Here is a 25,867-nt window from a genome sequence, read left to right as displayed (position 1 = left end):
TTTTGAAATTAATTTTTTAAGGTACTTTCTAAAGTATTTTCGTTTTAAAATTTTGTGTGTGCTTACCATATATATCTTGTCCTTTTGCATTTAGATGGCAAGTTATTTTAATTTTATATGTTTGCATTCCTTTCATTTAAAATATCATTAAAAAACAAAATCTACAAACAAATTTCAATCTTTATTTAATTCAATCAAAAAACGATTGCAATTTTTTTTTAAAATTTTAAAAATAGAGGTATGCTAGTAAAAAGAAAGAACAAATAGTACTAAATGTGAAAAATAAAACTACATATTTGATAAAAACCGAAAAATTGCAGCTTATAGATTTGAAACTAAAGTTGTATTTCTTGTGCCTCTGTCGAGTACATTGGTCGTACCGCTACAAGAACCCTTCTGCTTAGCTCAACGATCTCATTTGACTTAGCTTGGCTAATATTTTTCTGAACCGAACATTTTTCATGTTGATAATCGATATAGACTATGGAGGAAGGAGAATTAGCTCTTGAAAAAGTTATCAACAATTGTAGACCAAAAGCTTCGGCATCCTGAAATGTGGTCACCGACCACTCATTATTCATGATTATATAACAGTGTTGATAATGTTGCAGAGTGTCCCATTATAAATATGATTGAGCTGTATATTCGAATACTACGATGAATTAAAGTAACAAAATAGGCGCCGAGAGGATGGCGATGCCGCAAATCCCATGCCAATTCTACAGGAGGTAATGGACTTGGATGGCTTTCACCATATTAGGTAACAGATTCAGACCAAGTATAGTAAAATCACAATATCATGGCACGAGTACAACACAAAATATGATGGCACTTGAAAGTCCTGATTTTCCAACATTTCAAACCCCCTCTTCCTATTTCAAACTGTACATTAAATCGTGTTTGTAAGGCCAAACTTACAGAAAATACAAGTCTAGAAATAATCCATCTCAAACTTGTGCTTCCTCAATCACATAACCTTTCCTCGTCCCATATATCCACAAGAAAATCGACCATTTCCTGGTATGAAGAGTTATTTGATTTATTAATGAGACTCCATATTACAAATACCAATAACAGAAGCGAATAAAGCACCAATAATTGGATAAGTGACTCACAGGGAGAGGAACAGGATGAGAAAACCTTTTGCTAGTCCCCAACAGGCCTTCATAAGTCGTGTTCCAACTATAAATACAGAGAGTTAGTCAAATGTGTACTCTCAAGGTGCATTAAAATGTGAGAAAGAAATCAACAGAACCCATAACACGAGGAATAAGTTAAAATATAATAAACCAACATTTACTACAAATTAGAATCACAGTGCCAACTAGTTGATCCACCATATTTTTTGACACAAGGTTTACCATTCATCCATACATACAGCTCAAGACAGAAGTATGCATAATTATGCACCTCAATACAGCCTCCCTAACTTTTCCTTGGCGCTGAGACTTTTGAGTGCCAACCCATAGATGTCTGCTTTGGTTCCAGAGCATAAGACCTGTGTAAAAAACTAAGCGTAAAGAAAATTGTAGAAATGACGTTGATAAGAAAGTTTGAACGTGTTTCCAACGTATGCCAGAACAAACAAAAAACATTAAAACAAAGAGATAATGCTTCAGAGTCCCTCAGTTTTAATCGGACACTAAACTCTAAGGGTGTGCCTTCTGGATTCATGTATATACCATGCATTATTCATAATCTGTATCCATCAATTTATTCCAAGAGTAAAGAACAGACTTGCCATGATTTACGAATTCAGAATTGCCGGAGCTTCCAATGCCACTGGATTGGCTGAGGCTCTGAGCTGATACACTGATCGATGACAAGCTTTTCTGCGATGGAAATGTGCTGTTATCCAAGTCATATGTACTCGTGCTCCAGAAGCCATCTGAAATGACTGGTCTATTCACTGCCTGTCCTTGAATTTTTAGTCCTTTTGATGACTCATCCCCAATAGTCGTTAGGGAATTAACACAGCAACCGATACAATTTCTGTTCTGTTACAAACCGTATTTATACACATTCGCAAGAAATGCTTCCATGACAAGAAAATTGGAGCAACGGTTAAACAGACACCTACCAAGTCAAATTCTTGACAGTATATGCAAATAATTAATGAGGCCTTACCTACCATTTATATACTACTAAAAATTGTTGGGCCAACATGAATTATTCGGGTGTTTGTGAATTGATAGGTGTATGTTTGACCACAGTAATATAACAGTATTCTCGATATTTCACATAAATCATCATAATTAAAACCAATATACTTTTTACTAGAGGTTTTGCGCCTCTACACATAAACAACAGTATCAAATTGTTTTTGACATAAACAAATATATTCCGATACTTTTCTTAATAAACACCAGCCAAGTGATAAAGGGTCAATGTAGAACCAACCCGTAATAAATTGTGTATAGATAAAATACATAGAGGGGTATTGAGCTCGATCTCTTGAAAAGCAAAGCTAAAGATAATAAAAAATAATTTGCCACAAGATGAATGATTTTGTTACATTAGATGGTTGTCCAAAAGACAGCTGTCTGATAAATACAAACATATCAAACAGTTCGTGTTTTCAGAGGATTCATATCAAATCCATTTCATCATCTGAGCTCTGATCTTTATTACAAATTTATGCGATTGTTAAAACATGTTCTGAGTAAAGTTTTGAGGGGTGGTGAACACTTCGATATTATATAATTCAAGAAAAAATGGAGTAGCTAAACCTCTTTAATTGCAACCAATTTATGCTGCTGGATCATATGAAAACAAAAAATACGAGGAAAACGGCGGCTTCACGTGGTTTAACAATTCTTTCCAATCAGCAGAGACAGCGATGATGCAATAAAAACAGCAGCCAGACATGTTTTCCAAAAGTAAAATTTAAATTAAAAACATTAAAAGTGGAGCAAGACGTTGCTGAGTTTATTCTAGACTGGACCGCATCTGCTGCGTTCGCTATTTATTTGACACTTGACTTATGCTACTGTCAAGACTTAAGCCAAAACACATTCAAATATGTAAATGATCGAGCAAAAATGATTGGCATGACTAACTGCAAACCAGGATGCCTAAATAGTGCTAAATCTGGTCGATGTAAAGCATGCACACACGCATACAGACACACACGCGCACACACACGCACACGCAAGATGTCACTTATGTATTCAAAGTAGCATGTTTTCTTTTACTGAAACATTAAGACATCCAAGAGACGGCAAATATGTTATGCCACACAGGTATCAAGGGACAAATTTTCCAGTCTATGGGTATTGAATAGCAAGTATCCTGATCTAGTTTTCTACGTACAAAGATAAAATGGGGCAATTTCTTTTGACGACAGCCCACTAACAACTAACATTTCAAACCAAAAGAGTCCAAGCGCAGTGGAAAACCAAGTTATTGAATGAGAGGGGATACGGGAAGTGAGAGAGTACTTCCATTTGTAGAAAAAAAAACATGTAAAAATTTATGGTTTTTTCCCATTTGATGAGCCACAACTGCCTACTTGCCCCAAGACTAGGTTCAACTCTTAGCTCGATGAAATTTACAACACAAATCGATTTGCGAATAATTCTGGGGACTTTATGCAAGAGACAACATAATTAAATGGCAAAAAATTTGACATTCTAAATTCCCATTATGGTAGAGACAGCGATTACATGCGTTTCTAAGAAGAACAAAGTTATCCACTCAGTAAATAAAATTTCCTACAATTGCTATGAAAAACTTGACAAAAGAAAAACTTTCAGGCACTAAATCAGCAAGAACACCGATCAGCACAAACCCCATTCATATTTCACCACAACAGATTAACTTTTGTATTATGTGAAGAAAACAATCAGGCGAAAAGAAAAGAGGATTAAAATCAGACAACATACCCCATACAAGCTAGGAAATGACTGATCCAAGAACAGAAACAACTGTCAAGCATCGTATACCTAAACTAACACTCCAATACATGAATTTCTCTTCCCAAATCATAGAAATCTCTCAACAGAGAGCTATAGCAGATCAGCATAAACCCTGTCAATTTTCACGAAACCCGTTAACAATTCAAAAATTAATTACAATAATTCGTTCGAAAAATAAATAAAACAATCAAAAGGAGAGGTGGGAAAACTACTTTTACCGCGTACGATCAGGCATGAAAAGCACGAGCCGTAGCAACCACTGAGAACGCCTGTGCGCCAAACACCTAGACCAATAAATCTTGATTTGCTTTTGTTACCTCCACATCAATTCTACCATATGAAAATCGATCGATTTGGTTTATTTTGGGCTGAAGGTTTTGATATTAAATTTATAAAAGTATTTAGTTTTATTTTATTTTATTTTTTATATAGTGAGAGTTCTGTACTATTATATTAAATATGATCATCATATTAACTATCTTAGATGATAGCAAAATATTTAATTTCATAATTGTCTTTCGTATCCTACTAAAAACTCCTCAAGTCACTCAATATTTTCCATTGAAAAAATATCTAAACAAAACTTCCCTTTTAAATCAAACAACTCTTCTTCGTGTTACTTGTTTAGTATTATTTGATCAAATTAAAAATAATAATAATAGATGCAACGCGTGTAGATCTTTTACTTATATTTATATATACACATTAAAATCAAAAGAAAACATGGACACGAATAATAAAAAAAACCATAGCGGAAATTTAGTATCTGGGTAAGAGAATTCTATTTGTACATGGTACTTTGGCAATGTTAGTCGCTAGAAATTTGAAGGAAAAAATATGGCAATGAACATTTCTTCCAATTGAAGGGAAAACATGAAATTGAATACATGAAGGGAAAGTGGGGAAAGGAAGTTAAAAATTAGATTATCAATTTCATCATATCACTGCGATATTTTTATTAACAAAAGAATTTGTGCTTATTTAATTATTATAGACAAGTGTTTTTTTGGAAATTTGAAGATACCAAAAATAGTTTTTTTAAACCTATCAAAGATTATAATATGACATAGATTTTTAGATGTCAAGTTCTTTGGAGTATGTTACTTATTTTCATAACATAACTTACGTTTATTTTCTGATGCAATTTTTTTATCGATTCAAATGATGTTGGTTTGACATATATTAAATAGAATTGTCAAAACGAGATAGGTTCGTCGGGTTTGTCCACCCCGCCAAGCTCTGTCAAATAGGTGGATTCAGATGACAATTTTTCGATCCACCCAAATGGTGGGTACGTTGTTGCACATGGCAAGCCAACATGTCAAGATTCGCCTAATATAACTAAAAATTGGCGAGTTAGCATGTCCCGATCTGTCAAATGACGTGTTGTGGCGGGTTGCGAGCCGACTAGCTCCTAGCCCGTTTTGACGGTTTTAATATTAATGGAAGTCGACATCATGTACTGATAATTCAAATACATTCCACCTCGTCATTAAAAAAAAAAAAAAAAAAAAAAAAAAAAAAAACTCCAATGTAGGATAGAAAAATCCCCCAAGGATGTCGCTGAATCGAGTTCATTTTATTTATTTATATAATTTAAAAATCATTATCAAGTCCCAATTGATGAGCAGCCCTAAGAAACATGGGTGTCGGCTTTCACGCGATACTCCCATTAATGGACGCGTCATTTTTTGATAGTCAACATCCATTTCCTAATTGAAAAGACTCTAAATTAGTCGGTGGACTTCTTCCAATTTATTGATTTGCCTCTCGTCTCTTGTACCCTCATTTCCCCTCCCACACCAATTATTTATACGTAACCTTTTTTTCTTTTTTTTTTTTTTTGCATCACGAATGATGGTATTATGTTGTGAATTCGAAATGTTGCAATATAAAACTGTGTGTTTTATTAAGTTTATGAGTGAGTCTCATGTGAGAACGTCTCACGAATCATATTTTGTGAGACGGGTCAACCCTACTCATATTCACAATAAAAAGTAATACTCTTAACATAAAAATTAATATTTTTTCATGGGTGACCAAAATAAGAGATCCGTCTCACAAATACGACCCGTGAGACCGTCTCACACAAGTTTTTGTCTAAGTTTATTTGAGTTATTAAATTTGAGTTTATGTTCCTAACTGATTTTATGATTAATTTGGTTTTTTGAGTTATTATTTCTTGTCAATTATTATAAAAACTGTGTGTTTTATTAACTTTATCTACTACGTGAGCTAGAATTTTCCAGAGAAAATATTTTTTGTTTTATTTTAATTAAATTAGATGGCTTTTTTAAGTAGATATTTGTCAATATTTATCTGCATAAATAAACCGAAGATTCAAAGTCAGACATAATTATCTAGATAATTGACAAAATGCGAAGGTAGAATGTTCCACACAAAAAAAAAAGGTAGACGAGAAAAAATCAATCGGTAATTAAACCTATAATTTGGTTCCATGTGGGAGGGGTAAGTACAAAGTACTCTATGGATTAGATGTAACCACACCCTACTTATCTTTAAGACAACTTTCGCTAATTCCTGTCGAAAAGATAGTATTCATTAATAATTGTTAGGTATTGACATATCTCTTATTTGATTCGATCCATGAAATTGATAAGTATAAAGTATTATTTTCAATTCAAATATTAATTGAGTCGACATATTTCACGGATATAGATATCTGAGACCGTCTCACATGAAAACTATATATTATTATTATTAACTGATCTCCATAAGAGGTGTTATTATCAATTTATAAAATATAAAGGAGGTGTATTTCTTAATCACAATCAATTTTTTTATTATAATAAAACATTATATATATTTATGAAAACGTAATTGTATTTATATAATGTTATAAAAATAACATCATTTTGTTAATTAACCATCGAGTCATTAACATGCAATTTTTTATACATGGAAGCAGAATGTGTAACGTTTTGATTTTACCCAATAATAAAAATTATTTCACATGCAAACTAACAAATAATTAAGTTAGTAGTCAAATCTTGGATTTAATAATGTGGTTGCACACAATGATGAAGAGTTCAATCATTAAAGTTTCAAGTGCAAGTAATTAAACTGTACGACGTTCTGCTGTACGTACACTAGCCTATATATATGTATATATATATATATAACATCTGAGTTTGCTTATTCATAAATATACAAACAAAATTCATAAGCTTGCAATATATACACATATATATATACATATGTTTTTTATATAATTTTGAATATATAAGATAAGAAATGGTTCATTCAAAGAAATTCAGAGGTGTGAGGCAACGCCATTGGGGCTCTTGGGTGTCTGAAATTCGCCACCCTCTGCTGTGAGTGTAGCTATATATCCATGAATTTGAATTCTTTTGATTTTTTTAACATAATTCTCTATTATAGAGTTGATTAAACATCACAGTTCCATGCATACAGCTTGATAAAACATTGAGGATCATCTATGAAACATATGATCATATATAGATATCTATAAAGTTTAACCAATTGGATATAATTTCAGGAAGAGAAGGGTATGGTTAGGTACATTCGGCACGGCAGAAGAGGCGGCAAGAGCATACGACGAAGCATCCGTTTTGATGAACGGAAGGAATGCAAAGACGAACTTTCCAGTGATTCAAACTCCCGACCACGAAGAATCGAAGAGTACCAAGAACGATGTCAGCAAGAATTCATCATCAAAACCCTTGTCAGAAATCCTTTATGCGAAGGTAAGAAAATGCAGCAAGGCACCTTCTCCATCACTTACTTGTCTGAGGCTAGATACGGAGAACTCGAGAATCGGGGTGTGGCAGAAGCGCGCAGGCCCGACTTCTGATTCCAAATGGGTTATGAGAGTCGAGTTTAAGAAGAAAAATGACGATAAAGGCGACGCCGAGTTTGGAGCAAAAGTCCTGGATTCGAGCAACACCGAACGAAAGGAGGAATATGGAAATGAAGCACTGATGATGGATGAAGAAGAAAGATAATTGCACTGCAAATGATCGAAGAGCTGCTTCAAATCAATAGTCCTTACACTTCGATTGATGTTCAGCAAGGAGAAAAAATCCCTTCTTAATTTGTGTAGTCCGAATCAAGGGTGGAGAATTTAATTAAAATATGTTCTGATCAACTTTCTTACTCATGTTCTTGTTTTTTTGATTAAATTCTCCACCCTTGGACATTCATGCACTTGGAATGAGTAACAAATAGAAACAAATGTGGGTTTTTTATACGCAAGTTTTTGAGATTTTCTTTCAATGTGAAGAGAGTGGAGACTAAGATTGATAAATATGTTGTTTGATCAATAAATTTAAATGATCGTGCTAACATGCATGCTAAGAAATAAATAAAGCTTACGAGTATTTTTCTTTTTGTGTTTTAATTAATAGACAAAAACTTGTGTGAGATGGTCTCAAGTGTCGTATTTGTGTGACAAATCTCTTATTTGGGTCATCCATGAAAACGTATTACTTTTTATGCTAAGAGTATTACTTTTTATTGTATATATGAGTAGGGTTAACTCGTCTCACATATTAAGATCCGTGAGACGGTCTCAAATGAGACCACTCTAATTAATATTTGTCATCGTATTGCTTAATTGAGGGTTACAATCTACATTAAGAGTGGGTCTCATGTCAACCATACTCATATTCACAATAAAAAGTAATACTCTTATCATAAAAAATAATACTTTTTCATGGAAGACCAAAATAAGATATGCGTCTCACAAATACGACCCATGAGACCGTCTTACACAAGTTTTTGCCCTACATTAATTGAATGCTACATATAACTATTAAAAAGTTCTTACCTACATTATTATGCACATTGCATCTAATAAAGATCCTCCGGGAGCCTCAGAATTGAAATGCGACCTAAAAATTCACGTAAGATCTAGACATAGAATATTTAAAATGGGTTTTCCTAAAAAAGAATATTTAAAATAAGGCAAAGAACGAATTGTTTTATAATAAAAAAAAACGTTAAAAAATAAGAATAATTATTCAACAGGTACAATGATTTTGATTCATTTAGGTTTGAAAATAAAAACGATGTAAGAATTTAATCATTAAAACAATCGAAGTTTAGCATTAAACATCACAGGCTTAATTATAGTTAATCATAGGTACGTGTAGAAAACATAGCATTCAAATCAAACTCGATTTTATAAAATTATCAAGGGGCAATGAACGAAACTTGGATTCCTTAATTTGATGGACAAAACTTCAAGTTGTTTAAAACCAACATGAAATATTAATATTTAATTTTTTTTCAAACAACCTATTTAATTATTGAAGTGTAAATATTGAATTTAGATCATTAAGCATAACAATAATGATATGTGTTTTATCCCAGATTCATGCTTAATCCTTCTAAATTACCACGAACCTTGCTTTTTAGAACGTTGCTAAAACTATCAACGAAGAAATCAGGAAATACCCGACCACGCATGCCCTACATAAAAAATTGCAACTGTAATGGCTTTAATTTAACTATAATAAATGCAATAAGGCCAGTATCTAAACTAAGGGGGTGCTCTTATTTTTTCAATACAACGTACATAAAATTACGCAACGCCATTAATGGGTTACATAATCTCTTTAAGTTGACAACTTCTGAATTGCTATTTCCCCAAAAATTTTGAGGCTCTGCCGTGTTTTATCCTGTGAATTCAACAATGTATATATAAAAAAGAAAAAAAAATAGAAACATAACAAAACGTGCAGGCAGATTGATGTAAAATCGTTTAATGAGTTACAAAATGATGGTGCTAACCAAATTTTGATAGAGAACGTGTCTCTTCAACTTGATTATTATAATGAATTTCAAGTCACTATGTAAAAACTTTCTTCTTCGATATAGCGTGATTTATACTTGCAGTAACTATGTCCATTAAGAATCTATTATGAGCTCCAACTTCATCGTTAGTCGCATAAAATCAAATCAAAACGGATAGCTAAAATGGAGGATATAGGAGGACAAAACATAAATGCAACTCCGTTCTGTAGATATGGTATCCACCAGTGTATTTTGTTCGTCCATTGAATGGTAGTATCTAGTTTTTGGTGCAACTAAAAGCAAAGGAATTTCCTCTCAAATTAGGAAAAAAAGCGAAGGAATTTAAAGATAACTATAATCTGTCAACATAAAAGATATGGTTAGCAATGAAATATCATGAATAGCAAACATGAGTACGTACAAAAGAAGTGGAGAGCTTACCTGTCTTAGAGCTTCAAATCTTTCAAGAACTGGAATTGACTTCCCAACGTATGGAGGTCTTCTTCGGCATCAAGTTGGGTGCTATGCGCAATTACTTTCATAGGGTGGCTATAATCATTTACATATGCACTGTCGAGAAAATTTTCATCAGGGAAAGAGAGATAAATTTTCCCACCACGAGTGTCAAGTATGGACAAATTTTACCTATCTTGGAAATGAGCAAGGACAGTGTTCATCGCGTTTTGTGTAAGTAGAAGCAAAAGCATAATAAGCCGATTCCTGTGCCCAACAATCTGGCACATCGCCACCATTGCAATATATCTCGTATTAGAGAAAAGGAAATCATAAAGAAGTTGATATTATTACATAGATTTAAGCTTGCAGTGGTTTAACTTGATGCATAATTACATAATCTATATTAGATGAAAAATGAATTCAAAAAAGGTGATCTAAATCAAACTAGCAAAATAATCTCCAAAAATAACTCACTGCCGTTCAACGAACAATGTGAACTCGAGTAGGATATGCTCAAGATTAACACTATTATCAGAGATGCACTAAATCAAAGGCCAGTCAGCCAAACTAAGAGAATGACAAAGCAAAAGAACAAGTTAGTATCGTATATAAAGTCAGGTGTTTATCAAAACAACAATTTTGGTCCAATTCCACTAGATTATGAGTGCACTTTTTTTAAAAAAATTTATGTGGTATAAAAAATGATAACTGTGCCAGTGAGTTTATGCTGAAAATTTTATTTTATTTTTTTCAGTCAAACAAATTCATATAGACTGCTAATTCAAGTTCTATACATAAACGAAAGAAAACATTTTAAGAAAAAATAAACATAAAAAAGGTTTAAATTGAAAATCTAATTTCAGAACTTATACGCCAGCAGCCAGCCATTCACACCCTACCTTTTCCAACACAATCAAGCCTCATAAAGCACAAGATAACAGAAAAAAAACAGAATTCTATCAAAAAACTGTTTCTTTAACAATTCCCAAGTCTCCTAAAGGTCTATTTTGTAAATAATATTTTTTTTCCAAAAAAAAAAAAAAAAGTTACCGGGTATGAGAGGACAGATTTGAGGGAAGGAAGAGAGCGGCGAATGGCATGGAGGAGCTCGACTCTCTGTGCTGCAGTTGGTGGAGTCTGTCCAGGTAGTGAAGATTCGATTATCGAAATCAGGTGTATAAGAGATACCATTCTTCTTTCTAGATCAATACTACGGAAATTGGGTTGAGCAGACGAATGGCGCTGAAAAATGGGAGAACCCAGCAAGGGCGATGGCGGGAAAGCCCGAGGGTTTTAGAGGGGTCGTCGATGGACGGTTGGGTTGCCACTCAATCTATGATATATTATATTATATATTATTAAGTTTTATAGTGCTGTTTTAATAATTATATATATTAATAAAATATTAATATTTAAAACAAATATTATGTAGTTCAACATATATAATTTTGTTTTTAAAATATTAAGTCGTAAGTTCAATTTTTATTTGTACTTGTTTTTTTCAATTTTTTATTTTTTTTAAATTTATATATCAAAATTACAGTGTATCCTTCACTAATTCTTATAATTACATTTGATTCTCGTTTAAATATAAACAAAATAAATTATAAAAAGTATCATTTCGTGCATCAGGTCATCTCCAACTCATATCCTCTATCCTCTAAAATAGAGAACTGTAATCTCTATTTTTAAAAATATTCTCCAACTCATATCCTCTAAAAATATTACAAAATACTCTATTTCTTTTTTTTTTCATTTTCAAAAACATACAAATAATTATATAATTACATAATGTATAGCATAACCAAACTTAATTAACTCGATAAACATAATAAAATAAAACATGTGTTAAACTCAATTTATTTAAAATAATACATTTTTTTTTTGACACGACAAACATAAATGACAAAATACAACATTCATAATATAAAATTAAATAAATTTATTTGACGAGAATATAAAGTTAAATAATAAAATAGATAATAAGTTTTTTAATAAATTATGTCATTAATTTTTTTGATTGTTATATTGTTTATTATTTTCATTTCATGATTATTATAAACGATAGACTTATAATTAATTCATGAAAATAATAAAACAATTAAAATAAATTAACTAACTATAAAAATTATTTAACATTAAAATTAATTAATAAAATAATTTGAAATATAATAATATAAAATGGAGCAAAACAAATACATAAAAATACAAAAGAACTATTTTGTAATTGTTATGATAACATCTCATTAATTTGATTTGGTGGAATCTATTGCAATCTCCAAAATGGAGATTGCGTTTGGAATTGAGTTGGAGCACTAACCCATACTTTATTTTGGAGATGCTCTCAGTATATTAATTTTTAATAAGAAAGAGTTAACTTAAAAAATATTTAAATAAATCTAGTTTTTAATAGATTTTTTAAAATAACTTTTATAATCCAACAATAAACTTTTTTTAAATTTTTTTTTAAAAAAATTGTCTTCTCCACTCCAACCAAATACATTCTAAAATTTTCAATTATAAAATTTTGTTTTACAAATTTATTAATTGAAGATGAATTAGTACAAATTTCTTTCTAATATGTAAAAATTAAAAAAAATGTCATTTATAAAATTTCAATTAAAAGTCTTTGAGAACTAAAATTAAACTACATTGTCTTAATTGAGTTTGTTTAGAAGGTATGATATATCAAAAATACAATTTTAGAATGCACGGTGTCAATGATACATATTCATAAAGTTATTTGCAATGTTTTCATCCGATTTATCTTTAAAAAATGGTTTAATTGCTCAATCGGTTTTCGGAAACGACGGACCGGAAAATTATTATATCAAATAAAATATATTTTAAACTATAAAAATTTAAATAAAAAAATAAAATATTTATCAAAGTTTAAAATTTAAACAATATAGATATAATCAAATATAATTATATCTATATTTTTTAGACAAAAAATTAAATCAAAATAAGTTAAAGTGTTACTAAAATAATATTTTTGATAAAAGTTCAAAATCTAAATAATCATATATATATATATATATATATAACTAAAAATAAAATTTAAAATAGTAATATGTAATATTTATTTAAAGAATATAAAAAATAATCAAATTCTAAAAAAATAAATAAAGTGGAGAAGTTGTCCGACTGGTTTTCACTCGGTCATGACTTGTTGGACAGGTTTTGACCGATTTGACAATAAAAACGGTTATTAGACTTGGTCTTGATTAGATCCGTAGTCGGTTCTCTAGCGTATCGACCAGTCCGATCCAATCTGATTTTAAAAACACCGATTTTTCGTTCAACAATTATAACATATCACAAAATCGAGAACTACTCAATTTTTTTTAAAAGAAAGTACAACTTCGGCTGGAGAATTTTTTTGTTTTTACATAACAATGGAACTCAATCCCCAACTCAACACGGGGAGGTGGCTACTCGATTAAAAAACTTTAAAGTAGTAGATAGGTGTCAGGTTAATTGAGTATTAAAAATTATACATACGAACAGGTCTTTTGTGAGACGATCTCACGAATCTTTATCTGTAGAATGAGTCAACATTACCGATCTTTATAATAAAAAGTAATAATCTTAACATAATATTTTTTATAAGATATTCGTCTCACAAAAATAAGATATTCGTCTCACAAAATACGATTCATGAGACCGTCTTACATGAGTTTTTGCCAAATTATATTGGTGGTGTTGTGACTTTTCATTCAGTTCACTGATTCAATTTATACCTCAAATCTCATTTAATCAACATAATAATTTTGAATTAAAAATATGGAGAGTAAATGTTTTGTTCGAATTATGAGATTATCAAATGATTGTAAGTAAATTATAAAAAATTGATTGATAGTAAAATATAATATATATAGTAATAAAAAATTATTTTATTTAATATGCTTTTTGTAGGTGAAATAAATCAAGAACACATTCTTTGAACCTCTTGTAATTTCAAGTACCCTAACCAACCTCATCAAGTTCTCCCTCTCCCAAATCCCTGTTGCCGTTGCGCCGCTTATCTCTTTCACTGTCCCCTCAAGCAACCCCGTTTTCTTTTCCCATGTGCAACCGGCGTTTAAAAATCTCCGTTACCATTCCACTTTCTTGTACAACAGGATGATTAGAGGATATGTTCAATCCAATTTGCCGGTATATTTTATGCTATAAACACATGCAGCATGCTAAGGGATGGCTTATCAGAAACAACTACGCTTTCACGCCTTCAGTGAAGGCGTGTTATGATTTTAGGTGGTAGAGGAGAGACTGAATATGGGATTCGTGCTCTTTCCTATAATATGTACAAGGAAGCTGGTTGGCCTAGAGCATTAGGAAGTTGATTGATCGGAGACCAGCAAATAAAAATCTGGTTGCAGTGTGATTGAAGTTAATGGAAGGGTTGAAGAGTTCCGTGCTGGTGATCTGCTACATCCACAGGCTGAAGAGATACGTATGATGCTTGATTCTTTTATGAGATAATAGAGTGAAAGAGTATATATATGAAAGAATGAATTTTTTATATTAGAATGAATGGAAAAATGTTTGGTTTTTTACTTGAGAAAATTTTATTTTACACAACCATTATTTCTATTTTATCCAATTTTATATTGAATTTTGGGTTGTGTGACGTTTATATGCATGTATGTAAACGCCATAGTAGAAAATATGACAAATTTGAAACCATATATAAATGCACTCAGAACTGATTATATTTCATTACGTATTTCATAAATCGGTGCATGGTTCAGATCGATTAATTTCCTAATTCAAAATCCAAAAAAAAACATCTCTAATAGTCAACACTTATCATCACCACTATGCCCTATCTCAACCTCCAAAGCAGGTTTAGCTTTCTGAGGTTTATACCACACAGCACATATTAGATATATCCCAAGATTTATCAACCCTAAAACAGCCAGAAGCCCATAGAAGCAATCGAGACGACCCTCATTTATATCATCTGCAAGCCATCCTTGGCCACCATTGGCTCCTGTCACCTTTTTCACAACTGTCACCAAGAAACTGCTGACAAAAAAACCAAGTGAAAGAGTTGTCAAGAAGAGGCCAGTGCTCATTGTTTTCATTCCTTTGGGCGACTGTGTGATGAAGAAATCTAGCTGCCCTGTATATATGAACGCCTCCCCCGATCCCACTAGAAAAAACTGTGGAATTAGAAGGAATACACTTATAGGAAGATCAGAGGAGGGTCGGTCCGAGACGACCTTTACGACTGATAGCCTCTTCATCTCTGTGAGAGCTGCAGCCATCATCCCTATCGTGGAGAGAATTAGTCCTATGGCGATTTTCTGTAGGCAGGAGAAACCTGCAACCAAGGTGAAAGCTTGTATTACCGTCCGATTCTACATTAACTTAAACCATATTGGGTATGGAATATTTTGAACTTGAATATAAATGACTTGACGCATCGTAAACACCAAGAAAGATACATACAACGTGGACAAATTCAAGCCAGTACTGATCAAGATAGTACCTTGTTTCCCTTTCCATTTTTTCCAAAGTGACATGATTATTCGATCATAAACTGCTAATGTTATCAGAATAGCAGCCACAAAGAAGACAGTGAGCGAGCCTGCTGGAATCTGGAAATGACCAATTGATCGATTCATGGTGGATGCTTGTTGAACTGAGAAGGTGATCATCTGTGCATAGGTTGTCCAAAATATGATAGTTGTGGCCCATATTGGCAGCAATCTTCCCATCATCTTCACTTCTTCCACCCTCGTCACTGAGCATAGCTTCCATGGATTAACAGGCATGGAACAGTTCCTTCCTTTGCCAAGATCTTCTTCTCTCACGATGGCTGCCTTGTCCAAAAACCTACATGACAAATGCGGCCTCAACTCTATTCACGAGATTACATGTTAATTGATAGATATAGGCTTAAGATTTGTGTGCTTATGTTTGATTAAGATTGCGCTTCACGCATGCATGAGTGTGTGTGTAAGAAACGTGCGGACAGACTCTTGGCTTCCTTCATCTACAATGAAAAGCGTCAGAGCAAAAGTTTGGTAGATTAATTCTAGGCACTCTTAATGATAAAGTACGTGACACAGATTGAGTTATGTATGAAGGCTTGGTGTCAAAGCGAGTACAAGTGCATGCATAATTCAATCGCAGTGGCACTTCTGGTGAGTGCGAAAGTTCAATGACTTGGATAATATTGAAAGTAAAAGTATGTTGGCAAAAGAGTTGGAAGAAAGTAAAAGATTGGGTATTATATGGTACTCGTGGACTTGCTCTTGGCTTATTGATAACGAAAGTTTTAAAAGTAAAATGAATCGTTATGAGTGAGATATCGATCGTACATAATGGGATCGATCATTAGACTGAAAACAATTGGGCTATCAAGGATACGTTAACTACTCACTGGAACTGATCTGTATGATGGATTCTTGAACCCTCGGGAGAATCCTCGTACAACATGTCGACTACATGTGGAACATTCATATCTCTTTTCCTTGTTGCTGCAGCAAGCACTTGAAGAATCTGAACGACAGGACTCCCCGTGCTTCTCTTATACCTGTATCTCGTAGTCCCCGAAAAAAACAACAAGATTGCTACTGCCATTGAAATGGTACAAATCCCGTACGCCAAGCTTCGACCAACTTCATCTTGTATGTAAACCAGTACAGTGACTGCTGTCAAAGTGCCAATACTTATGAAGAAAAAGAATCTGTTGAAGAAATAGGCCATCTGGGATTTTTCTTTCTCATCTTTTTCATCGAATTGATCGGTTCCGAATCCAGAAACGCTTGACTTGAGACCTCCAGTGCCTAAGGCTATGAGGTATAGGGCAAGATACAGCATTCCCATTTGGAATTCATTGGCTTGCTTACAATTCATGGCATGATCTTTACAAGATGGTGGCCTAAGTTGTGGCAGCCTAGTTGTTATTGCGAGCATGCCAGTTCCCTGAATTAGATCATATTCCACCATCATCCCATGTTGGAAATTTACTCAAATTTAAAAGAGGTCAAGAATATATATATTAAAGATGTCAAGATTCAATCAACTCCGCTACGGTATATGATAAGTTATGCAGCTGTAACTCGACTGCAATAGTACTACAGTATATTTTGTAGCTCACCAGCATCTGTATTATGGCAAAGATGGCAATTGTTTTGTATCTTCCAAGAAATGAATCAGCAAGAAATCCTCCAAGTAAACACAGGAGAAAACACGTGCCCATGAAATCTGTAACAATGTTGGCCGAAGTAGAGCTAGGCAGATGCATCGTTTCTCCCAAATAGGTAACAAGATTCACTGCTATTCCCATTGTGGAAAGCCTCTCGCATATTTCTATGACTGAATTCAAATAAATACATGTTAATTTAAAATTTTAAAAATAACAATTTAAAATCCAAGGTTACATGAAATGAGTGACCAGAACACGCACACACACAAAATACTACATGAAAAATAAAAATGTTACAACAATATTCTAATCACTAATAAGGTAATATCTATATATATCCTCTGAAAATACCACATACATACATATATGTATGTATGAAATTATAGGGAATATGTATGAACAATACCTTTTCTCCATTTGAATAAAATATGTGACAACGGCCAAAAGAGCTTCAGAAAAATGTTATATTCCATGTTCAAATGAAAAAGTGGCAAACCTAGGATAAGTGCAGCAGGTAACCAGCCCCCTGTTTTGGACTTGTCAGCCGGAAATCCCTTGTAGTCCACTGCATCTGCAACACTCAAACACTGTGCTTTTCCCACCTGTGACAGTAAATAAAACTTTAATTAACATTTTGTATACTTAAAACATAATTGATGAAAAAAAAGGAAGATATATATCATTGAATAAATTATTGGCATTTATAATCAACAAGAATGTACGTGAGAACTAACCATTTTGTTAAATTGCTCTTTAGTATAATTAAAAAAAAGAGCTAAAAAGGAAGCAATATGGAACTTGTATAATATATATGTAAGGCACTCAAAATATAATTCCAAAACAAATCATTAAATAATTTAAAAATGAAAACGTGTTGTTCAATCAAAACGTGCTAATAATCTTTCATATATAGGGTTTAATCCCTGATATAGTCTATACTTTATATCAAGGTTCTTGAAAAGCATGAACACCGACGAAACGAAGAATTATTAGCTCCATTATTGGAGGTCGAGAACCACGAGTGCACCAGCTAATGTGCACCTGCAATTCATGTGTAGGATTCTGTAAGTGATATTGGTACCCTACAAGCAAAAGTTTACTCAAATACCTTTTGTATTTTTTCTCCTTATATATCGTCGCTAATTTAGTTCCATAACACCGAAGTCGTTTGCATCAATTACTTCACAAAAATACAAAACCTTCGAAGTTATACAACACATTTACTTCGTCATTTTATATAAACTATGCAGTTACATATAAGCTATTACTTCTGCACTTTACGAAATCAACGATATAGATGATGTTGTTTTACTTCGTCATCGGTCTAATTCCGGCCAAAGACTTTTATTGGATACGACTTCGGTGACAATACGAAGTAAAATGATACCCTATTACTTCACGCGCATCTACTTCGACAATTATCTATCTATTACTTCATTTAATATGCGAAGTAAATCAAAGAAATTCTACTAGTATGGGGAGGAAGACTTAGAAAAAAATATATAATTCTATGAATAAGAGAAATATCTTATTACCGAGTTCAGACCCCTTTTGCAACAGGGGGCGATCGTGTGTATATTAAGGCTGCAGTCTCTGTTAATGAATCGGGAGTAGCGGTATAGTGGCGGAGCCCCCGTATGAGTGGAAAAATCTCAAATATAATTATTATTTAAAAACGTAGAAATTAATTATACGACAATGATAATTGATTGATATGATTTTTATTGAGTGAAATTTTGATATAACAAGTATTCATTATTGTACTGATGAAAATTAATGGAATGGTGACAAAGAGAAGTGATATTCATGGATAATTGAATGTAGATTTTCAAATAATATCATGATGTGCATGGATATATATAATTTGATGTTATAAATTTGAATTTAGAGTATTGACATCTTAAAATATTTTGTGTTGGGAGTTAAGGTTTTGTTACCTATTTTGAGGAGAGAAAAAAATTTAAATTCTGTGAATATAAATTTCACTCTAAAATTCAAATATATTAATTTCAATCAATATTGTCGAAGAATATGTTAATTGTCTCACATCGGTTGGATAAATAACCTGGGAGTTGTATATATGAGCTTGGACAATCCTCCCCCACTGAGCTAGCTTTTGGGGTTGAGTGATGTCCAAGTTCCAATCTTAACAAAACATGTAAAAATCTCTTTGCGATATGAATCTGCTCTCAATGAACATCTGATCGAGTTCTATGAACGCAACGATAGTACTACATGGCATGCCAAGAAGATAAGTAAATCTTTAGCTAAAATTTAACGAGTTGATTATATTGCTTGGCATGGGTCCTTAACATCAAAAGCTGGTTTCTGTGATTTAAATTTTTGACTTAGATTTTATTTTTATTTTGGTCATTTGAATTGCATTTTCAATAATTTTTCAATAACCTCATTACAGGGGAAGCTTGGTTGATTTTTAATATGTCAAAATAATTTGTTTAAAATTTATACTAGGTTTACTCTTTATTAAAATCTTCTTTTAATATTTTAGAATACCAAAATTTCGTATCAAAAAAATAAGTATCAGAATTGTTTTTTTTTTTTTTTGAAAAAAAAACTAACCCAATTGGCCAAAAGCGAAAACATTAATCGAGGAAGATATTTTTTTGGAGATGCGTGCAATTAATGTATGTTTTGTGGAGTGATTTGGATAGTGACTGTGGGCCTGAAATTTAGAGAAGTTGCGATAGAGAGTAAGAGGCTTCTAAGCTACGGCGTGCCATGTTTAGCAAGAGAATCGGGGAAGATTTATTTGATTTGGAATATAATTGGACACGAAACTTTTCTAGCACAAAAAGTTCCTGAAAAAGGGTTTCAAAATTTCCAATAATTCAATTTTTAGGAAATAAATAAAAAAAAAAAAGGTTAAAGAACTTGAAACCCAAGGCCAAAAAAATTGGGTTTAGACTTCTGCTGCAACTTCTCTTTCAAAATTTCATTTTTCTACTTCCTCGTTTTTCAATACATCTTGTAGTTAATAAAAATACTTTTACAAACTCATTTGTTTTTGTATTCAAGCTGGCCCCTACTCGAGGATAACTTGATAATGCATCTTAAAAGAAGAAAAAAGAAATAGGAAAACATTCGTTGGAAATCTAAACATGTAGTATAAGATTTTCCTGCTCATGAATGTGCAATCAATCATTCACTTAAAAAGATTGACCACAAACCAATTCAATCAAAATATTTCTATAGATTCAATGTGAAAAAATTGAAGTAGAGAGAAATTTTTTCATCCTTTGTATACTAAATAATATATATGCATGTAAAATCATCAAAACCCCTTGATTCAATTAATAATGTTTTTCATAATTCGATTCACTTTCCATTTTCTACTTATTTGATATAACGGGAGATAAAACTTGTGGTCTTGAACTTGAGATTTCGTCTTTATATTCAGACATTGGTGCCACTTAGCAAAGACTCATAGTGATTTCTTCCATTTTTAATGATTTAGATGGATGTAATATGAGACCAAGGCCGATCAATTGTTATCGTGGAAGGGGATTACAAGTGAGTCTCGAACTCGAGACCTAGCTCGTTCTTTTGTTAGGACGTCAGTGTTATGTGACCGATGGCTATTTATTCCATTTTCTATGATTCATATAGATGTGACGGAAGGCTATTTATTCCATTTTTTTCTAGGATTCATACAGATGTAGACGAGGCCAAGGTCACAAACCCTTGAAATAAAGTGGAGTTTTTTTTTTGGACAAGGGTAGTTTTCACCCATTTTTTGCTGGCACCATTGGCTAAACCTGTTGAAACCGAAAGTGCACCGGATATGTGGGGGGCTGGGCTGGTGCTGCCAATCATTAACGAAGGAACTCCACACATAGTGTGTATAGATAATATGTACATAATTATTGTGACCCCGGATTTAAATCACTAAAATGATCAAGAGTTCATTGCACTAAATTATTGCATTCATCTTTATCCCATCGTCTCCTAATATTGGTCAAAAAGTTCTTTATACACCTCTTTAATTTGCGTGTAAAATACGCATGCATACGTGTCTCTATAAATACCATATCCATCAATTTTAAAATTTTTCGTTTGAATATTATATAATATCATAATTTACAAAAATATATCGTACGTATTTTTATGGTATTACTATATATGAATAATTTTCGAACATCTTAACAAAAACCGATACTATGTTTGAATATTTTGAAGAAGTATTGATACAATGTTTTAGAAAGAATATCAAAAATATTTAATGACAAAACAGCAAAGACACAACATTTAGGTCATAATATTTTTAGCTTCCTATTTTTTTTAATGAAAAACGAATATAAAAAGCTTATTAAAAATAATGAAATTATAAATTTTATATTAAAAAAAAAATAGAATGAACATGCACGTCGGGCTAGTATATATATATATATATGAATCAAATGAGAATAATACAATGAATCATAGATAAGAACACACCCGCGATACATTAAAGTTCTCTGTAATCCATCACAGTCAACTTTGGTCAATCATTATTTTGGCACTGCGCATTGTCTTCCATGTTCTGCAAACTAATCACATGCCTCAAATAACTTTTCCATTTAGTTGGCAATGTATCTGATAATACGATGTTTATAAATGTTGTAAATAATAGCTGAAGAATTTTCCCAAGTCTGGGCCAAGAAAGAAGAGGCGACTCAAAATAAAATATTGTCGTGAAATTTTTTCATCATGATCGTGATTTTTACCCGAATAATTTTTATATGGTTTTTTACGTAAATATTGACGTTAATTTTTATCTTTTATTTTCATATCTCTATCTCAAAATGGAGCCCTTGACACCAACAAAAATTGTACAAATGATGTTTTTCTTTAAAAGGTGCCACTTCCTCTGTCCACACTTGGTACATCGTGACGGGGGTTGCTTAGAATTTTTAATCCATGTTTTTTACACACAGACAATGGCTAATGTCACCTGAAAGTTTCTGGATTTTCGGGCCATATTCAAGATTTTGCTGATATATATTGATCAAGACAATACCTGTCACATGTATTGCTTAAAGGTGGAATCATTCTCGGTTGTGGTTGATTTTTTTTTATTCTTTTATGTTTTGCAAATCATAGCTAGGAAATATTTAAATTAGCAGATGTCCTTTAAGATTTTGAATATCCAGGCCATAAACCATGGCATTGAAAATTCTTTCCTGGATCAACTGCGAGGAGTTTCAAGAAAAATTTTCCAGCTGCCAGTGCCCACAACAGAGAAACAACAATATGTTAGACCGGTGGATGGCATTGAATGTTACGGTAGTGAAATGGTTCTTTTCGAGAATCAATCCCTTGATTTGGAACAATCGGTTGTCTTTTAATTAGTCCTTAAGATCAGCAAAATCTTGAATATGGCCCGAAAATCCAGAAACTTTCAGGTGACATTAGCCATTGTCTGTGTGTAAAAAACATGGATTATTTTTAGGACAGCGTAAGTTCATCTGACAACTTTACGGATTTTTAATCCTTCAGGAAGATATTAGATGAGTACATAGGTAGTTTGAAAAAAGTCAAAGGACTGATACTAAAGTCTATAGCAAGATCATTAAGTTTACCAAACAATTGCTTTTTGAATCAATTTGGGGAGCGGCCTACAATGTATGCAAGATTCAACTATTTTACTCCATGTTCGAGGCCAGACATTGTTCTTGGCCTCAAACCACACGCAGATGGCACGGGGATAACTTGAATCATATCGTGGGAGAAGCGTTGATGGACTTATAAAGCCACACAATATGGACTATCCTCCCTGTTTCTATTAACCATTTTCGTTAAGCAATTAAAGATGTGAACAAGGTCAGGGAGATAAATACTCTAGCTATGTTTTGTGCTCCAGATCCTGAATCAGAGATTGGACCGGTGAATAAACTAGTTGATGCTACGAGGTCGAGATTACACAAGAAAGTAAGAAACTACACGGAGACCTATTTAAAATACTACCAGCAGGGGAAAAGGCCAATGGAAGATGTTAGAATTTAGTTTTATACACTGTGACGACCCACGAAGAAGTATCGACTTAATTTGTTTTTGAGGGAAAAATTTCCCGAGTATTTATTGTTTACTTGCAAAGTAACAATGATAAAATAGTAAAAAAATTGTAGTTTTCAACGTTAACTAAATAATCTTTTTATTCACTCAGAGTTTACAAATATATATTAGAAGAACTTGTGATAAACATATCACAATCGTCATGCAAACGGATTTCAGAACACAGTTCATAACAAAAATATATGAAAGAAATACACGAGGATAGAGCAAATAAACACGCACGAAAAAGACTGACGTAAAATGTCACAAAGCATGACATTCTCAAATCTTGTTCCCAAGCAATCCGACGAAGGAAACAACCAAAGCCACGAGTCCGATCACAGCCGTTGGAGAATAACTCATCGCACCGGAGGGTGGTGGCGCACGTGACATAGGGGAAGGCGCCGGAGCCATGTGGTCGTGGTCGTGGCCTTCATGTGCCGCCACGAGTTGCACTAGAACTATAATGCAAGCAAACAAAGCAATTGATCTGAGAGCCATAATTGTTGTGTCACTTGATCAGAAAAAAAAAAGAAGAAGAGCAACACACAAATTAAAGGATGCTTGAGAAATTTGTTTAGGAGTAATAAATCTGTGTTAAAGCCTTGTAGTCAGTCATGGCTATTTATATGCAATTTTAGCTGCACACTTGCCTCAGTTGACTTGGTTGGAGTTGTACCATCCAGCATCAAGTTTGTACTACAATTACTCTGATTTTTAATTAAAATGTATGAATTATTGCCAAATTTCAGACTTGGCAAAAATAACTTAATACCTTGCAAGCTAAGCTAACATCAATAATTGACCCTCCCTTAAAACGCGCTATCCACATAAAAATATCGAAGGAATTTTTTTGGTCAAAACAATTATTATATATGAGGATATTTAATTAAATTTAGAAGGATAAAATTTTCACATAAATTTATGGCAAAATAACTATTTACCATTAAAATTTATACCGTCCCAATTTAATATTTTCAGTAAAAATTTGGTGTTAATTCACATTTGGACTTGGAAAATGGAAAGGTTTGTGACGTGACGAAATCGGGGCTTAAATTTATTATTCGAAAAAAAATTTCAGTTTTGTGTCATCGCGGCTTCGGCTTAAATTTATTTCTGGCTGAAAATTTTAGACCTAAATGTTAATTTTTATAGATGTCCTGTTTATTTTTGCGGAATTGTCCTGAATTTTCCCACTTGTTTCGCTTTATTTAAAGTTTGGAAAATCTTTATGGGAAGTAATTGTAACGACCAATATTCCTCAAATAGTAATTCCATACCGACGATTAAAATTTTAGAAATTAAATGTTAAATTTTGACAGTTGTTTCATTTTCCTTAATTTATAATACATTTTCATAGGGAAGAGATTCTATTATATTTTAAAAGAATACAGGCTGGTGGGATGCAAAGATTTCCTGTCATTTTTTTTATTATTTTGAACACAATTTCCTCATAAAATTAAGTGGATAAGCCGTATTACAGATTATATTTTTAGAATTATTTCTTTATTTATGTACACAAACATTAAATATATATTGCACATATTTTTTATTTTTTGAAAATATCGAAACAATGATATGTAAAGGAAAGTCAAACGCGGAAGGATGGTCGTGCTTGCAAATATATCGTCGTGCGGACGATAAGTGAACACAAGTTGTTGTATTTTAAAACAAGGGAAATTCGTTCACTCTTTAATCAAACTTTAAAATAATTTTTCTAAAAAATATCTCAATTTAAGGGTGAAAGCAATATAAATATCAAGTAATGACATAATTAAGTCAAACTTTAATAAATAAGGAATATTAAGTGTCGGGAACTAATCATATGGTAACATCAAAAAACTTTGTTTGCTCATATCTAACTCGATTTCATAAACAGATTATGAAAAGTGCAGAGAATGTTTTTCTTTTTTCCGCTAAACTTGTAATATTATTGAGATTAAGAAATATCCTTGGTTAAAAGTTTTAATTACAAGCCAATAAAGAAAATTCTCAGGCTTCCAAACACTGGAAGTTGGGTGAGAAATAGCAAAAGACGCTAGTGAATCTACAACGACGTTCGTCGTTCGTCAAATGTGGTCTGAGGTGATTCCATTATGTTGACTCAAGGATAGTCGGGTGTATAGACCACCATATGTGCTAACATAGCTAAGGTCCAAAAGTGCAGAGAACGTTGATATAATAATAAACTCGTAGATTGAAAGATTAGTTAACAAGCAATTCACATACTTGGTGAAAGAATACTAAAACTGTGTCCCAACTCTTCACGAGATTTGTCCATTTGATGATGGAGAATTCTGAGAATTCATGGAAAACGTTGTCATGTCTAAGAATGTTGGTTTTAAAATGGCTTTAGCATTACCAATATTTATTTGGAAAATGTTGATTGTGTAACTAAATATTAATTATATATGGAATGAAGTAATTGAAAGTTTATCTGTGAACCGATATAATTCTGAATAATTAATTAGATTTGGCCACAAAACCATTGATTATGCAAAAT

General features: G+C 32.5%; 3 protein-coding genes and 1 long non-coding RNA gene across 6 annotated transcripts; 1 reads left to right on the top strand and 3 right to left on the bottom strand.

Moving 5' to 3' along the window:
- Positions 1–756: 756 nt before the first annotated feature.
- LOC140825404 (uncharacterized) lies at positions 757–4,301 on the bottom strand. 2 transcript variants are annotated; one of them, XM_073187158.1, is made up of 6 exons: positions 4,136–4,301; positions 3,885–4,029; positions 1,742–1,992; positions 1,411–1,498; positions 1,116–1,182; positions 757–1,017 (listed from the first exon to the last, which is right to left on the bottom strand). In XM_073187158.1, exons 2-6 carry the CDS (start codon positions 3,935–3,937, stop codon positions 964–966), a joined length of 513 nt encoding a protein of 170 aa, XP_073043259.1. In that variant the 5' UTR covers positions 3,938–4,029; positions 4,136–4,301; the 3' UTR covers positions 757–963. The 2 variants fall into 2 exon arrangements, with proteins under 2 accessions (XP_073043259.1, XP_073043260.1); XM_073187159.1 differs by having other exon boundaries at positions 4,130–4,277.
- Positions 4,302–7,133: 2,832 nt separating this feature from the next.
- On the top strand, positions 7,134–8,022 carry LOC140828015 (ethylene-responsive transcription factor WIN1-like). Its single transcript, XM_073190983.1, has 2 exons — positions 7,134–7,252; positions 7,438–8,022. The coding sequence occupies exons 1-2, from the start codon at positions 7,173–7,175 to the stop codon at positions 7,901–7,903; spliced, it is 546 nt and encodes a 181-aa protein (XP_073047084.1). The 5' UTR covers positions 7,134–7,172; the 3' UTR covers positions 7,904–8,022.
- Positions 8,023–9,379: 1,357 nt separating this feature from the next.
- Positions 9,380–11,472, bottom strand: LOC140828014 (uncharacterized). Its single transcript, XR_012117098.1, has 4 exons — positions 11,202–11,472; positions 10,341–10,429; positions 10,137–10,265; positions 9,380–9,580 (listed from the first exon to the last, which is right to left on the bottom strand). It is a non-coding gene; the product is annotated as an uncharacterized lncRNA (long non-coding RNA).
- Positions 11,473–14,828: 3,356 nt separating this feature from the next.
- Positions 14,829–18,112, bottom strand: LOC140825403 (protein NRT1/ PTR FAMILY 6.2). 2 transcript variants are annotated; one of them, XM_073187156.1, is made up of 6 exons: positions 18,046–18,112; positions 17,810–17,904; positions 17,266–17,483; positions 16,546–17,090; positions 15,649–15,995; positions 14,829–15,480 (listed from the first exon to the last, which is right to left on the bottom strand). In XM_073187156.1, the coding sequence occupies exons 1-6, from the start codon at positions 18,048–18,050 to the stop codon at positions 14,954–14,956; spliced, it is 1,737 nt and encodes a 578-aa protein (XP_073043257.1). In that variant the 5' UTR covers positions 18,051–18,112; the 3' UTR covers positions 14,829–14,953. The 2 variants fall into 2 exon arrangements, with proteins under 2 accessions (XP_073043257.1, XP_073043258.1); XM_073187157.1 differs by having other exon boundaries at positions 17,810–17,915; positions 18,048–18,083.
- Positions 18,113–25,867: the final 7,755 nt, after the last annotated feature.

The sequence above is a fragment of the Primulina eburnea genome, chromosome 3, assembly GCF_022965805.1.
Source record: "Primulina eburnea isolate SZY01 chromosome 3, ASM2296580v1, whole genome shotgun sequence".
NCBI classification, from domain to species: domain Eukaryota; kingdom Viridiplantae; phylum Streptophyta; class Magnoliopsida; order Lamiales; family Gesneriaceae; genus Primulina; species Primulina eburnea.
Note: the sequence above shows the minus strand (reverse complement) of the source record. Positions and strands in the feature narration are given on the sequence as shown.